This window comes from Eleutherodactylus coqui, chromosome 4 (genome assembly GCF_035609145.1).
Source record: "Eleutherodactylus coqui strain aEleCoq1 chromosome 4, aEleCoq1.hap1, whole genome shotgun sequence".
Taxonomy (NCBI): domain Eukaryota; kingdom Metazoa; phylum Chordata; class Amphibia; order Anura; family Eleutherodactylidae; genus Eleutherodactylus; species Eleutherodactylus coqui.
Window position 1 is genome coordinate 140,397,325 of NC_089840.1, and position 24,134 is coordinate 140,421,458.

At 41.4% G+C, this 24,134-nt stretch overlaps 2 protein-coding genes across 2 annotated transcripts in view; one reads left to right on the forward strand and one right to left on the reverse strand.

Moving 5' to 3' along the window:
- The window catches only part of LOC136625751 (C4b-binding protein alpha chain-like), a 603,882-nt gene that overhangs the window by 269,907 nt on the left and 309,841 nt on the right, over positions 1–24,134 (forward strand). The gene's annotated exons all lie outside the window — the stretch shown is intronic.
- TMDD1 (transmembrane and death domain 1) overlaps positions 1–24,134 on the reverse strand; it is an 83,780-nt gene that overhangs the window by 25,321 nt on the left and 34,325 nt on the right. The window contains exons 2-3 of the mRNA XM_066598901.1: positions 1,390–1,560; positions 136–255 (exon numbers count right to left, since the gene is read on the reverse strand). Coding sequence (XP_066454998.1) covers positions 136–255; positions 1,390–1,537 — 268 coding nt within the window. The 5' untranslated portion in view covers positions 1,538–1,560. The remainder of the gene's footprint in view (positions 1–135; positions 256–1,389; positions 1,561–24,134) is intronic.

The following is a 24,134-nucleotide window of genomic DNA, read 5'->3' on the forward strand; positions in this document are numbered from 1 at the left end:
AGTTAAACAGGTATGTCCAAACTTTGCCCTCACCCTGTATTATATACAGTATGTAGCATTTCTTAGTGGCAAGGAGAAAACATGAATAAAGAATCATTCTTACTATATAGCTCGATTATGATATAATATACTTACCCACAGCAACATCAAGGCGCCCCACTTTATATAGCGAAGTGAAAACTCTGTCCCAGTAGACAGTGTCCCCTTTTTTTACAACCCAGTTCTTCAGTGTTCTTTTACACTCTTCTGTGGTCACTAGACATTAAAGTAAATAAGATAAAATACATTTATTCTATACACAGTTTAGTGAAGAGATATATGTCCATCACATGAACCGTATATCTAAGACACACTGATTCTATTCTTGGAAGCTAACCTCTACCACAGTACAACAATACATTTTAATAATCTAAGGCAAGTATGTCTCCTCTGCTTTTCACACTGCTATCTCATAAAACAAAGACCCACTTGAGAAACTCGTAGATTCCTCCCGCAGTGAAATGTTGCTACTATTGTTTGGAATTCTGTGTAAAAAAACAGGAAGGATTATCGCTGGGACAACCTGTCGGGCATCTGTTGTCCAACTGATTGCCCCGTAAAAAGAATCCTTAGGGTCTGTACACACTGGCATCATAGTTTCCATTTACAACAAAATTAGTTTTCTTCTTTTGTAGGAGAGCTGTGTACCTATTTTTAAAGAGAAATTTGCTACCTTCCTTAAAGAGGTATTGCCATCTCAGAATTTCAAGGTGTTTAAAAAAATAATAATAATAATCACAAAATAATGCACTCGCCCATAAGATGTTTATTTCCAAAATGCTCTGTTCTCCAGATATTGCACAGTTTAGGAAAAAGTTCTGTACTATATCTAAAATCACCCTACTGGCAAGTATAAATGCTGAGATTTCTAAAAGTATCACCAACTACAATTCCATTGCATCAATCAGCTAGTAAAGGAGTTCTTCAGTCGTACAAAATTGATGGTCTATTATTAGAATAGTTCATCATTATCAGATCCCTGAGGGTTTGACTTTCAACACACCTGCCCATCAGTTGATTGTAGGCGCCATGGCATTCTTCTGAGTGCTGCATCCCCTTTATTCATTTACAGACAGAGCGTGTACATTTAGTATTTACTGTACCTGGTATCGCATACTTCCAAGAGTATAGCACCTCCAATCAGGGGTACCGAGGGTCAAACCCCCATCAAACTGGTATTGATGGCTTATCCTAAACATAGACCATTAATTTGGAGAACCACCAAAGAATTACTGTAGGACTAATTGTATTTAAATATAGCATAGACCAGTATTTAAAATATAAAACACCATTACTGAATGTCATATGAAAATACACTACAAAGATGACATTAAATTAATAGTGACTTACTAATATCACGGCGTTTACGTTGCTTTGCTCCACTATATTGAGAAGGGGTTGTTAATTGACCTCCATAGCCTTTGTCAGGTTGAGTGATCCTTAGAAAGAAAACCTCACATTCTGTTGGAGTTAAGAGGTCTGATATACGCATGAACATATGCGGACCTATGTCGTCGGCAACTGAAGAGGCAGAAATAATAGTTCTTAAATATATTACTTTTTACATCTAAGAATTGTGTTGATTTTATATGTATGAAGTAAATCAACAACACTTTAGGTGCATTACTACTAGAGTACAGTAAGGAATAATGACATAATATAATCATCAATAAAGCTCCATATAGCTAAAATGACCCAGCAAGCATGGTCCCTCAATATTACATACATGTGTTTTAAAACACATCAAATTCTCTAGGTTTTGTTGATATTTACACAGTTTAATATTTCAAATATACTTTGAAATGAAAGCATAGAACAAATAAACAAGTTTAGATAAATTCACCAAATTAAGGCCTCCTTCCCACGGACGGATTTCCGCCGCATAATATTTGCCGCGGATGTACGCGCGTCCGGCTTCCATTGCAGTCAATGGAAGCCATCCATTCACGCTATCTTCCGCTGTAGCACATAGACACACATGGGCATTCCACATGAGGTAGCTGAACAAGTGCTGTGGAGGCCCTAACTCTGGGCCACTGAATTAGCATGCATCCATGTGGATACCAGTAAGTTTCTAAATAATCATCTTGACCTCCTGAATAAGGATGGAAGATCTTTTCAGGCTCAAGCAATAGTTTGTTTACCAGAACATAAAATATAATAGTAGCCTACCATTAAGGTTACATGGCCAGACTCTATCTTTATTATTTTGTGTCGTATCTTTCACTTTAGAAAGGAAACTTAGACAGGTATCTCCAGATTCTGAGTTAGGATCTATGTGAGCAATAAAAAAGCTCTTTTTGCCTTCTGCATAGAAAAATTTGACACTTTTTTGTGGGAGAATTAGAAATAGGAGATCAAGCTATCCATGTGGGGTTATATTATCGATACCATTCCCCACAATATAGGATACAGATATATCTCCTTATTATTGAACCTACCATAATCTGGTTTGCTGCCAAAACATCTCCCTTTATCTATAAGGGTGGGTAGTTATCTATCTATTTATTTATTTAATCTTTTGGTAAACATCCTTTTTCAAATTTATCTATAATCAAACTACGGTTCCTGATGAACTGCATCATCTGCAACGAAACGCGTTGAACCGTGAAACGCATATCATTTAATAGTACGCATCTCCTATGCGTTTATTGGGATGACAACTCATTTTGCACACCTAAGTTATCTTCCAAATTAGTGTGCTCTAAAGTCCTTTCCTTATTATTACTGTTTCTGGGAAATTGGTACACAGGAGTGCATCGTTCGCTATATGTAGGGGTGATTACAAGTTCGTGTGACTTCCCCCAATTTCCCCAGTTATTGCCACACCTTCATTCACACAATTTTTGTTGTGATGTGGCAATATGTTGTGTGTTGAGCCCTATAAAAATGATTTTTAATATTCTATTTAATAAAAGTTGAGTTTTTAGTTACGTCTATTCTGCGAAGGCTGTTATAACTTCTTCAGTTGTTAGAATGCAACTGTAAAACGGAGCGTCGGGTGCAGCAAAGTGAATCTAAATCCCTTTATTGCTTGACACAGGTTTAAAACATCCAATTAGGAATCTGGTAACATATTTCTCCATCAAGGACCATTGGCTTCATCATTATTGGCCTGACAAAGCTGCTGGTTTTTGGCGGAGAAAGTTGTTCCCAGTTTCCCAATTGAAAGTTTTAAAACTGACAAAGTCCTCCATGTCTGCCCTGTAACTGAATCTTTTAGACCCCATCTACAGTAAAGTCGAATAGGCTGTTGTCATTGGCCTAGAAGAATGTACTACATACATAATTAGGGAGATCCAAATTTTCTGACTTTCACAATTCAACAATAATGGAAGCTAAAAATGTGCACCGTGACTGGGGATTTTCAAAAATGTTTTTGTTAAACTGATGAAATTTGGCGTTACTTGGTAAAGGAATATGTAAAAAATGGGGAACATAGAATCTTCCATCACAATAATTGCCGATGATCAGACAGCTCCTGTCACACAGTTATAATAGAGGGGATCACTGCCCATCTTCCTGACTGTATATTTATGGTCTGTAGCTTATTTAGAATAATATAGAAGATGATGAGTATATTGTTGGTCTGTACTTTTCCTGCTGGTTCCAGATCAAAGTAAAACACTCTTTGGTGAAAGGCCCATACCATGTATTCTTCCAGCTCCTCAGATTTCAAAAGAAAGCTCTACTGAATGCTCTTTTAGACAACAATCCAGCATTCAGCATGGTGTATATTCAGCGAATTGATCATTCAGACACTCTTGTTCAACAGTGACAATAATGAGAGAAAAGCTGGTGTACAGAACATTGTTGACTTAAGGAGTGGAAATGTTGATGCATTTTGATCTTGATCTTTCTGTGCATCCCAGAAAGACTAATTTTATTAATCCTGGTGCTACTTCCCTACTGGGACTACAGGCCCTTTTAGATGGGATGAATGTCGGGCAAACAATGCCTGATACTCGTCCCTGCAATGTCCAGGACGAATGTTGTGCAAAAAATTTGCCAGACACTCATCCCCACTTATAATCACCCCCCATGCTGTTGCACAGGAGCTAGTATAGCTGGCTCGTTCACAGAAAGTACTGAACGTCTGCTATTTACACTGAACGATCAGCGTTAAGCTCATCATCCATCGTTTAGGCTGTATTAACGATGGACGATGAGCTGAACAATGATCGTTCAGAGTAAATAGCAGCCGTTCAGTACTGTTTTAAGTCAATGAACAGGGGCGGGGGAGCACGGGGAGAGAAATCTGCTCCAGCCTCCCCACTGTGAGCCAGTGTGATACTAGTTCCCATGCAGGGACGAGTGTCGGACATTATTTGCCCGACATTTGTCCTGTCTAAATGGGCCTTTATAAACTGGTCTACAAATGTATATAAACCTCCCTTGATATGGAACCTCCCAGAAGTCAAGAAGTTAATTAATTTATGTGGCCTTGCCATCGTCAGTCTGCACAAAGAATTGTCAAACAAGTCACAGAGACAACAGGCAAAGTATTGTCAGAACCAGCAACTCTCAGGGCCGCTGTGCCCACACCACTGGTCCTGCCACCCGGGTTGCAAGTGTGCGGCGCAGGGGAGCCCCGGTTCTTGTGATCTCCCCTGGCCGCTGTAAAACTGGTCGCCGCCGGGTTGCTAGGGAGGCAGCAGGTGCTTCTCTAATTCCTTGACTACCAAGCATGCTTCCTTGGTAACTGTCTGTTCAGCAAGGCTGGGGGCGGTGTTCCAGCACCTCCTTGATGGGCCTGCTGCTTTAAGGCTCCCTGCCCCAATCAGCTGCTGGGGCGGGAGTTCTGACAGCATTTAAACGTGTGTGTTTTGCTTCCAGCCTTGCCAGTGTTAGTTTGGTTCTCCAGCTGCACCCGCGTATATTTTGACTTCTCCTGTGACCCCGGCTTTTCTGACTTCCGCTTTTGGACTTGACCTCGTTTTTGCCTTCTCCTCTGTACCACGTACCCTCCTGTTGCCGACCCGGATTGTCTGACTCTTCTACTGTTGTTTAAAGAGATGAGAAGGGGAACAGCACTTCCAATCAATATACTGTAGCACTTACAGGCTTGCAGGGTGCACGATCCACAGCCAAGGTCTGGACCCAAAGACCGGAAGAAGCAGGAAATCCTTACAAGATATGTTGAATCAGCACTCCAGGGGTTAATTATGAATAAAACAGCACTTTATTCCTCAATGGTAAAAACATAGCTGCAATGTTTCGATCCTACACACACAGGATCTTTGTCAAGCATAAAGCAGCATACCAACCCCCCTAGTTAAATACCCCCCCTACTGTTGTTTGTCTTCAGTGTCTGTTTGTCTTTCCCATGTCCCGCTTCCCTAGCGGGGGTAGGGACCGCCGCCCAGTTGTCGCCCTGGGGGTTAGCCCAGGGGGGCAAGTAGGCAGGGACAGGGGTTGCGGGTTTCTCAGGGACTCCCATTATTCCGGACACTGTCCTGACAAGTATATACAGACGAGTAATGTGAGGGAGTCATGACTGACGTTTTCTTGGCAGACTGTTTTTGCAGGGTGATTTGCCATTGCCTTCCCCAGTCATCTTTAACCACCAGCAAGCTGGGAACTCATTTAACCGACCTTGAAAGGATGGAAAGCTGATTCAACCTTGAGCTAGCTACTTGAACCATGCAGGGATTGAACCCGCAACCTTCAGGTCGTGATCGAGAGCTCTGAGGAATATATAAGACCTCAAGAAGCAAGTTGCGGTTTATGTCCAAGAATGAATCAAAACTAGACTTGATAAAACTTATGGCTTAAATTTTTAAAGTGCTGTTATTGCATTCTGTTGTTCTTTGTTGATATACATACCGTATGTTTCATTGTAACTGTATGTTTAATATAACAGAAAACAAAAGTTTCTTGGCATTATACACTGTTTTACAGGAGTAGTGAATATTCCCCTTGTTTACGTGAAAATTTACTGAACTAAATGTGCAATGAAAAAAAAATAGATTTGAATTTTTGGTAACATTCCCCCATTAAAAAAAAATCTCTAAATGAAACGCCCTAGTGTACTTTGCTACAGATCAAATCATTACGTCATCAAAAATTCCCTGAGGAACTAAAACAAATTTCAAAAAATGTCCAATAAAGGTTAATTTAAAGAAAAAAATTCAGTTTTAAAAAAAAAAAAACATTTTTGCCCACAAAAACCTTTTTAAAGGAATAAAATAAGAAAAAAATGTTTAAAGAAGCAGCACATAATAGATATCACTATGTTCTTAACAACACAGACAATGAAAAATGTTATTTATCGTGCATGGCAAACATCATAAAAAATAATTTAATAAAGTAATGCTATTCTTCTTGCGTTTGCCTCCCAAAAAAGTACAATAAATAAGAAATCCAAAAATCTGCAACTCTTTCCAAAAAGAACAAGCCCTCCCTTACATAGCTCTGTTGCCAGAAAAATTAAAATCCTATGGATCTTCGAATGCAGTGAATCAGTGTCAATTGTTGTTTCCCTTAAAAATATGAATTTATTGTACAAAAGTAGTTAAAAAATAAGCAGTAATCCTGCTGATCCAGTTAAGCAGCGCCGACCCAATTGAAAACAATGGGAGGACTCCGCGATCCTCTGCAGCAACTGAGACAGCCGCGCCCGGGAATTTCCTTCAGTCCCGCAGTGATTCGAGGTGGTTTCCACATAAAAACGCCTCGCAACCTGGGATTTCAGATGGATGGTGAGGACGATATCTGGCCGCGATTAATGCCCAGATATCACCCACACCAGTGTGAAGGAAGCCCTAACGGCTCCCACCCACTGGCGTTTTTTTCTCCACTGCGCTGCGAGAGTAAGTGAAAATTCTCGCAGAGCAGTGCGAGAAAATCGCTGGGATATCGCTGCGACAGTCTTCTCAATGGGGCCAGCGGCAGCAGCGCTAGCCCCATTGAAAAGATATGGAGAATGCCGTGGACTTCTGCCACAGCTGTGACAGAAGTCAGCGCCATGCTATCCCATTGCTTTCAATGGGATCGGCACTGCTGCCGATCCCATTGAAAACAGTGGTTTCTGACAAGCCCCGCAGAATGATTATCGGAGAAGGGCTTGAGATATAAGCCCTTCCCTGATAATCATAAAAAAGTGGTTCTTTTGCCGCTGGCCCCATTGAAAAGACTGACGATGTCGCAGCGATATCCCAGCGATTTTGAGATATCTGCCTGCGTTTTTCTTGCACTGCGATGCGAGACTTTAACTTTAGAATCGCATCGCAGTGGAGAAAAAAAACGCCAGTGGGTGGGAGCCCTAAGGCATAGACTTCACTTGGTGGTGAAATCATTCTGCAGACCCACGTGGAGTTGCTGCACTTTACATGCAAGTGCTGGCATGATTTGACTAGTTGACAGGAAAGCTCCATTGCCTTTTGCTGCCCCCATCAGCATGAAAATCTAGATTCACCTCACCAAGCAATGTTTTTCCACTGCCCAGCGATACTTTTTTTTGTTTGTTTTTGCACGCTTTTGCCAATTAAAGCCTTGGTGCTGGAACTGGTGGTCTGCCCTTATTGCCTATCCGTGCTAAGGAACAACAAGTTGTGTGCTCAGACATGTTATTTGGTGCTACAGTATTATATTCAGTTGAAAATTTGCTTGACTGTGCACTGCTTGTTTGTCAGAACGATTCTGGACATCCTGCTCTGACCCCTTTTGTCGAGTTATTTATGTCCCTTGCACTGTATGTTTTCCTCGGCCACACATTTCTCGGTATGCTTTTGACACTGTTGCATGAGAAAACTCCACAAGGTTGGTAGTTTTTGAAATACTGGCCTTGGTTAGTCTACCACTGATGACTAGGCCTCTTTTGCAGTCGCTCAGATCGCTTGATTTTCCCATTGTAAATCTGCATTCACATCAAAAAGGCAAACCCCCAGAAAACTTGCTCACTTGATTTTGTGCGGCACCCTGGGCAGATATGTCAAATTTCCATACAGGAAAGCTCCAATCTTGAAAAGGGCTAATATCTCTAATAAATTGGCTATACAGTGTAGAACTAGTAGCAATCACATTGGAGGTTATAAAAGCTAGTTTATAGCCGATTCCCTGTGATGGATGATGTATGAGTGTTGGCTGGAGAATCTACAAGGTACGATAAACATTAACTTGCTGAAGATTTTTTTCAGTCATCACATGGTAAAGATGACCATGCTCTATTTTTGGTGAATATATGGTTAATAATTACCAACCTGTATCTTCGCATAATCCTTTGGAAGTGAAGACTAGGGGCAATACTAGCACCCAAAATTGAGTCATGCCGATGGGATTTCTCAGTGACATTGCATTGAGTGTTACTAATAATTTCAATGGAGCTAACGGCTTCCTGAAGTAGTCACCATGTATGTTGTACACATGTCCTTATAATGTGTAGAAAATTCTATGGGTGATGTCATAGCTGATGCATTACTTTACTACACTGACAATACAAACGTCTTCAAGCTTTATACGTACATGAGTGGTGCATTTACTGAAAGCAAGAGTGTGTTCTTTTTTTAGTACAATCCTAATTCCAAAAAAGTTGGGATGCTTTAAAATGTAAATAAATGTAAAGATACAAGAATGCAAGGATTAGGAAATGTCATTTAACCATATTTTATTCACAATAGATCATATCAGAGGGTGGAGTGGGACATTCTCCAATTTAATTTAAAAGATTTTTCATTTAGAAATTGATGGCAGCAACATACGTCACAAACGTTGGCCCAGAGTCAGGTCTGCCATTGTGTAGCATCATCTCTCCACTTTTTACAAGCCTGTAAATGTCTGGGAAGTGAGGAGACCAATTGCTGGAGTTTTGGGAGAGGAATGTTGTCCCGGATTCTAGCTGATCAGCAGTCTTGGGTCGTCTTTGCCGGATATTTCATTTTATAATGTGCTAAATGTTTTCTATTGGTAGAAGGTCTGGACTGCAGGCGGCCAGTTTAGCACCCGGACTCTTCTTCTCTGAAGCCATGCTGTTATGATGGGTGCAGTATGTGGTTTAGTATTGTCTTGCTGAACTATACAAGCCCTTCCCTGAAAGAGATGTCTGGATGGAGCAGATGTTGTTCTACAACCTCTATATACTGCTCAGCATTGCAACCTCTATATACTGCCTTACAAGATGTGTAAGGTGCCCACGCCATAGCCGCTAATACAACCCCATACTATCAGAGATGCAGGCTTGTGAACTGTACACTGATAACAAGCTGGATAGTCTATCTTCTCTTGAGTCCGCAGGACATGGCGTGCATGGTTTCCAAAAAGAATTTTGTTCATCTGACCGCAGAGCAGTTTTCTCTTTTGCCTCAGTCCATTTTGAATGAGCTTTGTCAAGAGAAGATGCTGGCGGTCCTAGATTGCGTGGATATACATGGCTTCTTCTTTGCATGATACTTTAATTTGCATTTTTGATTTGCACAGTAAACTGTGTTCACAAGCTATGATTTCTGGGTGTATTCCGGAGCTCATGCAGTGATCTGCATTACAGAATCATGCCAGTTTCTAATGCAGTGCCGCCTGAAGGCCTGTAGATCTCAAGCATCCAATATTGACTGTCGCCCTTGTCCCTTGTGAACATAAATTTCTCCAGATTCTCTAACTCTTTTAATGATATTATGTTCTGTAGATTATAGTATATTCAAAGTATTTGTAACCTCACATTGAGGAACCTTTTTCTGAGATAGTTCCACAATTTGTAGACAGTTTATAACGGAATGGTGACCTCTGATCATCTTTTCTTTTGAGAGACTGTGCCTCTCCAACATGCTCTTTTTATACAAAGTCATGTGACTTAGTTGAAAATTGACCCTCCAGTTGTTTCTCATTAGGATCATTTATTTTTCAAGGCTTTTGTTAACCTTGCCCCAACTATTCTGAGATATGTTGCTGACCTCAGTTTGTAAATCTGTTAATTTTTTGAAAATGAAATGGAAAAAGGTCTCCTCTCCCCCTCTGACATGTGTTCTATGTTCTATTGTGAATAAAATATGGCGAGATGAGCTTTCCAAATCATTGATTCTTTTTTTCTTTACATTTTAAACAGTGTCCCACCCTTTATAGAATTGGGGTTGCATATATATTATATATACCTGCTTGGGACCTTTCTGCACACCTAGTTTTAGCCCATTAAGGACCAGGCTGTTTTGTTACCTTAAGGACCAGACACTTTTTAGGGATTTTACCCATGTGGTGGTTTTACTGCCTAATTTTTTTTCCTTTAGCTATCAAAATTATTTTTTCAGCGTTTTTTTCCCGTGACATATAGGGCTATTTTTTTAATATTGTTTTCACTGACTTTTTTTTCCATTTGTTAGTTTTATTGGGGGTAAAATGCTAAAAAAAAAAGATTTTTTTTTTAACATTTCTAGTTTTTTTTTTAAATTAGTATAATTACGTTAAAATAAAGTATGTAAATGGGTTCCTCATTTTGTTTTGGACGTTTTGATATATAGTATGTATGGTTTTGGATTACAGAGCGCATACAGCAACGGTTTTGGCTGGCTTCGGTTTTAGTTTGTTTTTTTTCTTTTGTATATATTGTTGTTTATTCTGTAATTTTGTTTTATTGATGTATGTAATCATGTTTTTTACTATCTATGTTCCCCATGATGTCATGTAAGGAGGAGATGAGGGACACGTGCAACCTCAGCCAAAGCACCGCTAGGCCTCTTCCACGCAACATTGGGACATCGGTTACCTGAATAAGTGCTGTGGTGGATCTGAAGAGTTGTCACAGGTGACGCCACCACTCCTTTACTCCGTTAGATGTCCAACAGGCAATTAAGAGAGTCCACACACAGTTGATTTAGGAAAACTCAATTACTGGGAACGTGCAGTGACTGGAACTTTACTTCTCCAACTTACTTTACACACACACCAGTGCAGGAAGAACAGCTGAGGAGAACACAGGATGAAATTGGGCCTACAGTCTAGGTTATATGTATGACTCCGCTCCTTGACACACACAATCTGGGACACAGGATGACACTGGGCCTACAGTCTACGTTATCTGTATGACTCTACACCTGGATACACACAGTCCGGGACACAGGATGACACCGGGCCTACAGTCTAGGTTATCTGTATGACTCCGCTCCTGGATACACACAATCCAGGTCACAGGAGGACACGGGCTTACAGTCTTAGTTATCTGTATAAGTCCGCTCCTGGACACACACACACTGGAGGAGGGCACGACACTCCACTGACACTCACTTGCAGGTGGATATTTGGACATTGTATGGCAGTTCCTTCTCTCACTCTCACTTAAGGTAGGGGTCCTGGAGTTGAAACATCAGCATACCTCTCCTTAGCTTCCATTCTTCCCCACATGAAGATTGAAGGTACCCTATGTGGCTCGCACTCTCTCTCCCTCCACACTCTACCATTGAAGAAATGCAACTCCTTCCTTGCACACTCTGCACTCCTATATATATCTTTCATACCCACGTCACATGACAATTGGTTACAATTTCCAGGCATATCCCAGAAATTCATAGACTTCAATCTCTTACATGTTGCAGCTGTGCGATACACAAAACTAAAGACAAGACAATCTGCACAGTGCATCCATATTGAAGATATGACATGTATGACAATTATGGAGGGGCCAGACATATGTACTTCAGGCTACTACATTTATACATATTTATAAATACAAAATCTCATTCTTGTAGAGTGCAAAAGGAAAAAAATCTCTGCGCTCTTTTGTCAGAGAGTGGAGGCCACCACTGATATTCCTTAGTATTTAGGAACCAAATGACAAATCAAACAATGCAACGCAGTTCGGCCCATAAACGGGCACATTGCATCATCACACGACGCTGTGATGCTGCGAGATCAGATGGCAGACATGCTTCTGGTAATGTATGTGTTTGTATATTATATATATATATATTTTTTTTTTATTTATTCATTTTGAATTATTATATTACTATAGTTAATAATAATATATATGTAGAATTACTATAGATTATACACACACACAGACACTTGTGATGTACCTATATCTTTATGCTTGAAAAAGGCCCGTTTATGCCCGAAACGCATTGCATTGTTTGATTTTTGTCATTTAGATTTAATAAATACTATGGAATATCAGTGGCGACCTCCACTCCCTGACAAAGCGAGCGTGGAAATTTTTTTCTTTTTGGACTTGGATTCTTGTTTATGCCCCCTATTCTATACTTTATACTTTCCCTGGTTGGCCAATAAATAGACTGTATGGAGGAATCTTTGTCAGTGATGGATCCAAAGTCTATACAAATCATAAACAGAATCTGTAACAGCCTGGCGGTGCAAATTTTTTAACAAAACCCTATTGCAAAATTTATGTTCAGGACATCCTGTAGCCACATGTGTTCCTCTCATGGCAACTTACAAAAGGCAGCAGGATAATACTCAGCCGCACACACAACGGTGTCACAGAAATGCCTCCACAACATTGTCAGACTTCCGTTGCTGCCTGGTTGGCAGAGTTATCGCCAATTAAACATGTTTTAGACCATCTTGGACACCAACTTTGACAACCTATAACTTTGCACGATCTAGTTGCTCAGTTAAAAGCAAATATGGCCCGCCCATATCACATCTTGTATCCAATCTAGAGGCAGCCCAACAGGGTCCTAGAGCCTCCATCTGAGGTCATATCACATCTTGTAGCCAAGTAAGAGGCGGTACAACAGGGTAATAGAGCCTCCATGCCCCCTGTATCACATCTCGTATCCAAGTAGAAGTGGCCCAACTCGGTACTAGAGCCTCCATCCCCACCCGGATTACATCTTATATCCAAGGTAGAGGTGGTAGAACAAGGTACTAGAGCCTTCATGCCTACCCGTATCACATCTTGTATACAAGCTAAAGGCAGTACAACAGGGTACTAGATCCTTCCTACAAGGGATCAGTTCTCCACAATAAATGACCCTTTTGCTCTGATATTGTAATCACTTAGGGCCCATTTACACTGGACGAGTGTCGGGCAAACGATGCCGTCCCTGTGTCTCTGCACTCCCGGCTAGCACGGCTGGCTCGCACACAGAGCAGCCAGAAGAGGGGTAGGGCAGTGCAGGAGATTTCTCTCCTCTCGCTCCCCCACCCCTCTCCATTGAGATACACAGCGGCCGTTCGCTATTGAACGGCGGCTGCTTAAACCTAACGATGAGCAATGAGCTTCATCGCTCATCTTTTATGCAGCATAAAAAATGAGCTATGAAGCTCATCGTTAAGTTTAAACAGCTGCTGTTCAATAGTGAAGGGCCGCTGTGTATCTCAATGGAGAGGGGCGGGGGAGCAAGAGGAGAGAAATCTCCTGCACTGCCCCGCCCTCCTGCTGGCTCCGTGTGTGAGCCAGCCATGCTAGCTCCCGTGCAGAAGCATGGGAGCACGGGGGTACAGGGATGAGTATCGGGCATCGTTTGCCCGACACTCGTCCAGTGTAAATGGGCCTTTACTTGTATCAGCGTTACAATCACACAGAGAAAGTTTCATTCAGACAACTTCTAGGGGAGGGATTGGTTTTGTCAATAAGTGTACATTGGCTAAAGCCTGCCCAAAGTACACTCCTTTGCCATTCATCTGGATAACGACAACTTAATATATGCAAGAAGTACTCCTGTTATCTATATACCATGCACACAGTCTAGCAAGTAATTTGTCTGACTTCTGTGAATTGTATTATTGGAGTATTTTCTGAAATACTACCTGTACTTCGTGCCATATCAGAAAGGCAGCAGGAGATTAAGGGGGTAAATACGTGGCTCCAGGTGTAGGAAGGAGGGCTTCGAGTTCCTGGAGAACTGGGCTAACTGTGCTGTTGGCTACAGGTTCTACTGTAGGGATGGGCTGCATCTCAATTGGGAGGGGCAAGCTATGCTGGGGAAGAAGATGGCTAGAGGGTTGGAAGAGTGTTTAAACTAGGAACTGGGGGGGGGGGAGGGCAACCAGAGGGATGGTGGGGAAGATGGTGTAGACAGTGACCTGTGACTAAGTAATGGAAATGGAAGTGGAATGGTGGGAGGGGTTAGTACAGCTAGAACTGGCAGAACAGTTAGTAGCGATACACAATCACAATCAAGTAATTATTATGGAGGACTTTAACTATCCAGATATAAACTGGAAAGCCAAAAGCTTCGGATCTCATAAAGGTAACAACTTTCTGTCAATAACTAAAGACAATTTCCTTACCCAACTTGTACAGGACACAGCTAGAAGGACATCCATTTTAAACTTAATATTAACCAATATACCTGACAGAATAACGGGGGAACAGGTTACAAGGGTACATTTCAACTTATCCTTCAAGAGAGTTTTGTAGCGGAACTACAAAAATACTCAACTTTAGGAAGGGAAAGATGCAGCAGCTCAGAAATGTTCCTAAACCTTATTGACTGGGATACTGTCCTCAAAAATTAGAGTACAAACAATAAATTGGAAACGTTTAAAAACATGCTAATTATTTACTGTGAGATGTTCATACATTACAGGAATAAAAGACTTAGTATTAGGAGAAAATCAATGTTGCTCAATAAAGATATCAAGGGGTCAATAAACAGCAAAAAGAAAGCGTTTAAACTACTAAAACAAGAAGGCAGCAAAGAAGTACTAAAAACCTATTAAGCAAAAAAAATATGTAAAAATCAGATAAAAAGCAGCAAAGATGGAGACAGAAAGATTTATTGCCAAAGAGAGTAAAACTAACCCTAAACTTCAATTACGTAATTAGTAAAAAGATTAATACTGAAAGATTTGGCCCTTTAATAAACAATCTAGAAGAAATTGTAGAGGGTGATGAGGAGAAAACTAATTTATTAAATAGTTTCTTTCTCTAGTGTATTCACAGAGGAAAATAAAATGCCAGATGAGATCCAGAGTGATAAAGTAAACTCTCCACTAAATGTCTCCAGTCTAAGCCAAGAAGGAGAGCAGAGATGTCTTAAAAAGATTAAAATAGACAAATTGCTGATGCGATACACCCCTGATTTTTAAGAGAATTCAGTAATATGAACTTCTCCTGTCCTGGCTGACCCTCACCACACAGGCAAAAGGGATCTCATTATTAACTCTTTTGGGACCCACAAAGAGCATGTATGTTTTAAACACCAGCTGAACTGATGAAGGAGTTATCCCCGAAACACGTCTTTATATGCTAATCACATATTTTATTACCGTATTTTTCGCTCCATAAGACGCAGTTTTTTTCCTCCCAAAGTAGGATGAAAAATCAGCCGCGTCTTATGGAGCGAAGATGCAGGCAGGGAGGGGGGGGGGGGGGGGGAGATGCTGGAGCAGAGGGGGGGTGGCGATATACTCACCAAAAGTGTCCCGGACAGCCTCTGTCTCGCTTCGCCGTCCAGGGGAGGTCTTCATCTGGAGACCGCCGCCTCTGTCGCCGCCTCTCCTCTTCTCTGGTCCGTTGCGGCGGCGGAGGGCGGACTGGATGGAGAGGACGGGGGGATGTGACGCAAGCGCCGTGTCACGTATGGCGTCGGCGCATGCGCAGTACGGCGCTTGTAGTCCAACTACACTTCCCATCATGCCTGACCAGCTTTTTTCTGTGCAGGCATGACGGGAATTGTAGTTTTGCACCTTGTATACCGGTACATGTGGATGAAGAGAGAAGAGAGTGAACAGTAAAGTGTAAAAAAAAGAAAAAAAAAGGTAAAACACAACATGAATTGTCTGAACTGTCACTGATTATCAGTCTCCACAAAAATAAGATATGAAGCCAAGCGTCTTGCTGCAGAGAAAGGCATTGATGACTTTACTGGATCAGCATCATGGTGCTACAGGTTCATGAGAAGATCTGGCCTTGCTATGCGCACCAAAACTAGAATTGCGCAAAAAATGCCTAAAGAATATGAATCCAAGATTCTGTCTTTCCATAAATTTGTTATTGATGCAAGAAAGAAAAATGGCTTTGAAATAGGGCAGATTGGAAATATGGATGAAGTCCCATTAACCTTTGATGTTCCATCAAACAGGACTGTTGATGTGAAAGGTGCAAAAACCGTAACTGTGAAGACCTCAGGACATGAGAAAACCCATTATACTGTTGTGTTGTCCTGCTGCGCGGATGGCACCAAGTTGCCTCCAATGATAATTTTCAAAAGAAAAACCATGCCGAAAGAGGTGATCCCACGTGGAGTTATTGTCCATGTTCATGAGAAAGGATGGATGGATGAAGGTGGAATGAAAATATGGATAGAAAAAGTGTGGTCCAAACGCCCTGGAGGGCTTCTGAAGAAACCTGCCCTACTAGTACTTGACCAGTTTAGGGCACATATCAGTGACAACACAAAAAAAATCTTAAAATTAGCAAAGACCCATCTAGCTGTCATTCCTGGGGGGCTTACTAGCCAGTTGCAGCCTCTGGATGTTTCACTTAACAAGCCATTTAAAGTGTTCATGCGAGAGGAGTGGAACAAGTGGATGGCTGCTGGGAATCATGACCTGACACCCACTGGAAGAATGAAAAGGCCCACCATCACTCAAGTTTGTGAGTGGGTGAAAACGTCATGGCAAGCCGTGAAGGATGAAACGGTTGTAAGTTCCTTCAAGAAATGTGGCATCAGTAATGCCTTGGATGGTTCAGAGGATGATGTCCTTTATGAAGACCCTGACACCAGTGATAGTGAGCCACTGAGCGTGACAAGTTCGGACAGTTGTGAGGAATTTTTGGGATTTCCCAATGACTAGAGACCTTATCTTTTACAGTAATGATGGTTCTTAATGCTGCTGTTGGCTATTGTTCATGTTAAGTTATTCTGTTATTGTAATAAATATTTTAGCCCACTTTTTGGCTCAAAATATTTTTTTTTCTATTTTCCTCCTCTAAAATCTAGGTGCGTCTTATCAGCAGGTGCGTCTTATAGAGCGAAAAATACGGTATATAAAAAGAGAAGTTTTTCACGCCTTTGGTCACTTCCTACATGCTTTTACTTCCTCTACTTCCAGCTTTTAGTCCTATCCTCTTGTTCTATTACACCCACCCAGGTGGTGTGCCATCTGGTCAGGCAGCACCTCCACCACTGAAGATATCATTCTACTCTTTTCACCTTATATGTGGATTCATCCTTCACAATTAACACGACTGTACGGGTTTTGCTTCACTCCTCTCTCTTTTTTTCCTCCTCGTACATATGTATTGATATATCAGGGGACAGTACAGAAATCTCTCCTATCATCTTTTTATATCTAGGACTGTAACAAGGGGGCGATCTAATAACTATCTATAATTATATCAGAGGACAATACAGAGATCTCTCCCATCATTTATTTATACCCAGGACTGTAACAAGCGGGCTCTAATAACTGTGTACAGATATATCAGGGGTTAGTAAAGAGATCTCTCCCATCATCTATTTATACCTAGGACTGTGACTGTAACAAGGGGGCACTCTAATAACTATGTATAAATATATCAGAGATCTCTCCCATCATTTAATTATACCCAGGACTATGACAATGGGGCACTCTTTACATCTATGGGAAAGAAAGTTTCTACACAACATAGAAATGGATTCTTTACTGTAACAGCAGTGAGACTTTGGAACTCTCTGCCTGAGGACATGGTGATGATAAACTTGATAAACGAGTACAAAAGGGGCCTGGATGTCTTTCTTGAGAGATACAATATTTATATGTTATAATCACTAATAACTTCAGAAGGGTCGGTGATCCAGGGATAATTCCGATTGCCAGATTGAAGTCAGGAAGGAATTTTACCCTTAAAAGTGGAAAATTGGCTTCTATCTCATTGGGTTTTCTTTTTTGCCTTCCTCTGGATCAACATTTGGGGTAATAGGCTGAACTTTTTCGGCCTAACATACTATGTTATTAAATTAATAAACGACAACCCAATATAAGGTTTTGTATTGACTTCTATTTCCTTTTGCTCTTTTCTATCACATTACTGTATTTTTCTCTGCCTATATACTTAGGTATTAGAATGATTTTCTGTTCATGTTGCTCTTGGCCCTATTATACAATAAATAGCTAAAACTATATCACAGCAATTGTTAAAGGAAAACTATCAATAGAGCGTGTTCTCTACTGGAATTGGTGGTGGGTGATCATTGATGTCAATTATCAGGAACAGCGGCTGGCTTAGCCCATGATTCAACAAGAGACTTCAAGAGGTCAAGATATGTCCAATGGAAACTTCAGGGCTAATTAGCATACGGCGCAGGAGTTTAACTAACTTACCTTTCTAAAGTATTTGGTGCAATTTGAAGAAATAGCTATAAGTTTATAGAGGTCATTTAATTTCATGGATGTCATTTCATTTCATATAGTAGTAACAACAGTTTATAGGGGACAGGTTCCTTTAACTTTATAATTCACTCTGACCAGCCCTCAAAAATTTACGTACAGGTATTCATAAGGAAGGGCTGACAATCTTCACTTCCTGTTTATCTGTACTTCTATGTAATCTGCTAATGCTAATTTTCCACTCATGCAGGATTTGCCTCGGATTTATTAGTATTGTGTGCCTTGTCATATTGAATCATAGTTGCCTGACTTGCATACTTACAGGAAATAGCATGTCACAACCTTCAGACAATGAAAACAAGCCGGGCAGGGAAGTTACTCTCTTACAACATTCTTATGAGATTACAATATCATAGAAATGACACAAGAGTTATTTAAAACTTGCATGCAAACAGAATATTTCTATGAAAAGACCAGTGTTTGACTGAGATGCCCAGGGCCCACCAGTGAAATTCATTTTTGGGGAAATATTACCTGATCCCCATTTGCAAATTCCTGGCTGCCACTTTTTCCATACACTTCAATGGCATTTTTATGTGGCCTTAGCTCCACTGAAATATGTGCCACTCATTCAGTCCAGCTCTTGTGTCCGCCATTTTGCCGACGTGTGCATGCGCCAAAGTTGGGTAAAAGGTCAACAGATAAAGATCCCATTGGGGGACATTGCCGGAAGCCTTAGGCCTCCTGCCCATGGGAAGGTCGGACCCCTCATGCGGGATTCCCGTAGCGGAGTTCGACCCTGTGCCCCAGAGTGCCTGTCCCGCGGCTTCTGCACACGCTGCGGATGTGCCAAGCCGGCACTCCGTCACACATGCGCAGTAGCCGTCAGCACTGGGGGGTGATATGTATCTGGCGATCCTTCGCATGCTGCGATTTATTCTCCACGGGCGGAAAATCGCAATCGATTTCCGCTCGTGGACATAAAATGGCGTTTTGCCATTGAATACTATTGCCTGTTTTTGGTGCAGAGTCCGGAGGCGGACGCCCACTGCGGACTCCGCAATGTAAATAAACCCGTGTGCAGGAGGCCTTAGGAAAGGGATTTCACCTGCCCTCATGGATCGGATCTGTGACCGGGGGGAAAGGGGGGTGATTGCTGTTATCCATTGGATAGCGGTAATCATGTGACTGGAGACCATGTAGCGCGGCCCCCTGTGAAATCTCCAGGCTCTCGACTAGGTTTGGTAGCCAGGAGCAAGGAGATTTTAAATTACCCGGGCAATCTGCAGCTTTTGCCACATTGACGACGGATGTGTGCGCAGAAGCCGGGTTAAGATCCACTGTTAAATCCGGGGGCCTTAGGTACGTAATTTCATCATCCCTCATATTTATAATCCGTGAGGGAAGATGAAACTGACTTTTTAAACTTTTTTTTTTTTACTTTACATGACCACTATTATCCATTGGATAACAGTGATCATGTGACTGGGAACCACATCTCTCTGTTCCCAGCTACACATGCTAGCCAGGAGCAGAGGGATTTTAAATTTCCCGGGGCACGCGCCCTTCTGGCATGTGCCTGACGTTTCTGCTGGGCGCGAATGCGCAGAAGGCGGGGGAGGTCCTGAAAGGACCATATCGAGGGGGAGATATCGTGGAGGACGCGGGTAGGTATTTTCACCTTCCTTCATTGATCCGATCTTTAAACTTTTACTTTTTTCAACTTTTTCGTGATCGCTGTTAACCATTGGTTAACGACAATCACTGGCCTGTAAACCAGTCACTGTGGTCCCTGGTGACATGGTAACATAGTAGGTTAGGCTGAAGGAAGACAATGTCCATCTAGTTCAGCCTGTTACAACCTCCTTGTTGATCCAGAGGAAGGCAAAAACCCTAAGAGGCAAAAGCCATTTAGCCCTTTCAGGGGGAAAATTCCTTCCAACTCGATAACGGCAGTCAGAATAATCCCTGGATCAACCTCTGATAGTTCCTACCTGTCTGTAGACCTGGATCAACAAGCCGCTGGTCACCTAATGTCTATATCCTGTAATATCCTTCTGCTCTAGAAAGACGTCTAGTCCTCTCTTAAAGTCCTCTATGGATTTTGCTATCACCACATCCTCAGGCAGAGAGTTCCACAGTCTCACTGCTCTTACAGTAAAAAAAAAACTTCTGTGTTGGTGACGAAACCTCCTTTCTTCTAGACGTAGAGGATGCCCTCTTGTTACCGAAGCAGTCCTGGGTATACACAGATCATGGCAGAGATCCTTGTATTGTCCCCTAATGTATTTATACATAGTTATTTGATCGCCCCTTAGGCGTCTTTTTTCCAGGGTAAATAATCCCAATTTTGATAGCCTCTCTGGGTATTCCAGTCCCCTCATTCCATGTATTAATTTAGTTGCCCGCCTTTGTACCCCCTCAAGCACTGCAACATCTTTCCTGAGCACCCGTGTCCAGAACTGTACACAGTATTCCATGTGAGGCCTGACAAGTGCCTTATATAGTGGTAGAATAATGTTCTCGTCCCTCGCCCCTATACCTCTTTTAATGCACCCCAAGACCTTATTAGCTTTTGCAGCAGCTGACGGGCATTGGTTACTCCAGTTTAATTTACAATCCACTAGTCCCCCCCAGGTCTATTTCCATCTCGCTTTTCCCTAGCTGTACCCCATTCAATGTATATTGGTGACATCGATTTCTCCTGCCCATGTGCATAACCTTACATTTATCAACATTGAACTTCATTTGCCATTTTTCAGCCCAAGCCCTCAGCTTATCTAGGTCCATTTGTACCGTACATTGTTCTCTGTTGCATTAATTATCTTGTATAATTTTGCGTCATCTGCAAAATATTGATATTTTACTGTGCAGTCCCTTTATCAAGTCGTTGATAAATATATTGAACAGAATGGGGCCTAATGCTAAAAACCCTGTGGCACCCCACTAGCGACGGTGGCATCAGAGTACGAACCATTTTTTACCACCCTCTGCTTTCTATCTCTGAGCCAGTTCTTTACCCAGATACACACGTTTTCGCCAAGACCGAGCTGTCTCATTTTGTATATCAACTTATTATGCGGCACTGTGTCAAATGCTTTAGAGAAGTCCAGATATAAGAGATCAATAGACTCTCCCAGGTCCAGCATAGAACTTACTTCATCATAGAAGCTAATCAGATTGGTCTGACATGATTGACCCCTCATGAACCCATGCTGGTGAGGAGTTATTTCGTTGTTCTCCTTGAGGTATTCTAGGATGGCATCTCTCAGAAACCCCTTGAATATTTTTCCAGTTATTGAAGTGAGACTTACCGGCCTGTAGTTACCAGGCTCTCTTTTGTCTGCCTTTTTGTATATTGGAACTACATTAGCAATGCGCCCATCCAGTGGTATAGCCCAGGTCTTGATAGTATCCATAAATATTAGAAATAGCGGTCTGGCTATCACTTCACTTAGTTCACTTAGAACCCTTGGGTGTATTCCATATGGGCCCATCGATTTATCAATTTTAATCCTTTTTAATGGGCTCTGTACTTCCTCCTGTGTTAGGTATAAGATATTTTGTGAGGGGTTCATTTTATTCCCCTCCATTTCATGTGACATTTCCTTTTTGTTCGTGAATACACTTGAAAAGAAACTATTTAGTAGGTTTGCCTTCCTCCCATCGTCTTCTATGATTTCTCCTGCATTATTTGTTAAAGGTCCAATACTCTCAGTGCAAATCCTTTTACTGTTAATATAATTGAAGAATAGTTTCGGGTTGTTTTTACTCTCTTTGGCGATCAGTCTTTCTGCCTCCTCCTTGGCAATTTAGATCTTTTTTTTTACATATTTTGGTTTTTTTTCCCTGTATGATTTTAGCGCTTCTCCGCTGCCTTCTTGTTTTAGTAGTTTAAACGCTTTCTTTTTTTTCGTTTATTGCCCCCCCTCACAGTCTTGTCGAGCCACAATGATTTCCTTCTACTTGTAGCTCTTTTATTTTTAAAGGGAATGAATTGCTCACGAGGTAATTAGGATGTTTTTAAACTTCTCCCATTTGTCGTGTGTACTGTTACTTTTCTGGGGGGATGTCCCAATTAATGTTACCAATGGTAGTTCTGAGCTGCTCAAATTTTGCTTTACTAAAGTTTAGTTTATTTGTCGCGACCTGATAAGGTTTCTTATTGAATGACAGCTGGAAATCTATATATATATAAAGACGAAAGCCCTCACTGACTCACTTACTGACTGACTCGCCACTAATTCTCCAACTTCCCGATGTCGTAGAAACATGAAATTTGGCACAAGCATAGATTATGTCCAAAATAGGAAAAGTTAACGGGTCCCACCTCGATTATTCATTTCTAGCGCAAAAGAATTAGTGTCCACATTTTACATATAGAATCTAATTCTGTCACTTCCCGATGTCATAGAAATTGGAAATTTGGCATGAGCATTGATTATGTCATAAATAGGAAAAGTTAACGGGTCCCAACTCGATTATTCAATTCTAGCGCAAAAGAATTAGCATCTAAATTTTACGTACATAATCTAATTCTCTCATTTCCCGATGTCATAGAAGCTTGAAATTTGGCATGAGCATTGATTATATCATAAATAGTAAAAGCTAATGGTTTCTAAATTGATTATTCAATTCTAAGCGCAAAAGAATTAGCGTCCAAATTTTACGTACGGAATCTAATTCTCCCACTTCCTAATGTCCTTTTATATAAAGGAAACGTTGCATGGTTATCTCCACGTGGTGTTTCCTGGCTAACGCAAAGAACCATGCAAAATGGTGAACATATTTTTTCCTCGGTATCTCTAAAGTAACCACGACTTCATAAGATTTTCCATGTGAACACCAGATAAAACCAGTACCAAATTAACTCAGGCGAAGCCGGGTATATCAGCTAGTTAATTATATTTTGGTCACTGTTTTCCAAGTGCTCCTCAACCTGCAGCCCCCTTATTCGATCCAGTTTATTAGTTAATACTAAGTCCAGAGTGGCCCTCCCTCTAGTTGGCTCACGCACAAGTTGGGTAAGGTAGTTATCTTTAATTGCTCTCAAGAACTTATCACCTCTGTGAGATTTGCAAGTCTCGTTATCCCATATTATATCCGGATAATTAAAGCCCCCTATAATAATTACTTCGTTGCGGTTTGACACCTCTTCTATCTGCCTTAATAGTAAGGTTTCAGTTTCTTCTGTTGCTTTTGGTGGCCTATAGAAAACCAGGATTTTGCTATTTTTTTTCTCCCTGCGTTTCTACCCACAGGGATTCCACGTGTTCATCTCCTGCACCTATATCCTCCCATAGCCTCAGCATTAAGTAGGATTTAACATACAAACATATCCTTCCCCCATGCTAGTTTCCACGCTCTCTTCTGAAGAGATTGTAACCTGGTAAATTCACCGCCCAATCGCACTTATCATCAAGCCATGTTTCCGTTATTCTGACTATATCATAGTTTTCATCAGTCATTCTCGCTTCAAGCTCTCACACTTTACTGATCAGACTTCTTGCATTCGTTGCCATACAATTTATACGGGTATTTTTGTTCTTTAAATTCATTTTGCTACTAATGGTACTACTTGCCGATCTGTCAGTTCCAACTGTACTAACTCTACCCCCTGATCGACCCCCATTCCCATTACTTGGACCCAGGTCACTAACTTGACTGACAACCCCCTTGTTTCTCTTTTTGCCCTCCCCCCTCGGTCCCTAGTTTAAACACTCCTTTAATCTTCTAACCATCTTCCCCCCCAACACAGCTGCACCCTCTCCATTAAGATGCTGCCCGACCCTACGGTAGAGCCTGTAGCTGACAGCAAAGTCAGCGCAGTTCTCCAGGAACCCGAATCCCTCCTTCTTACACCAACTCCGGACCCACTTGTTTACCTCCCTAAG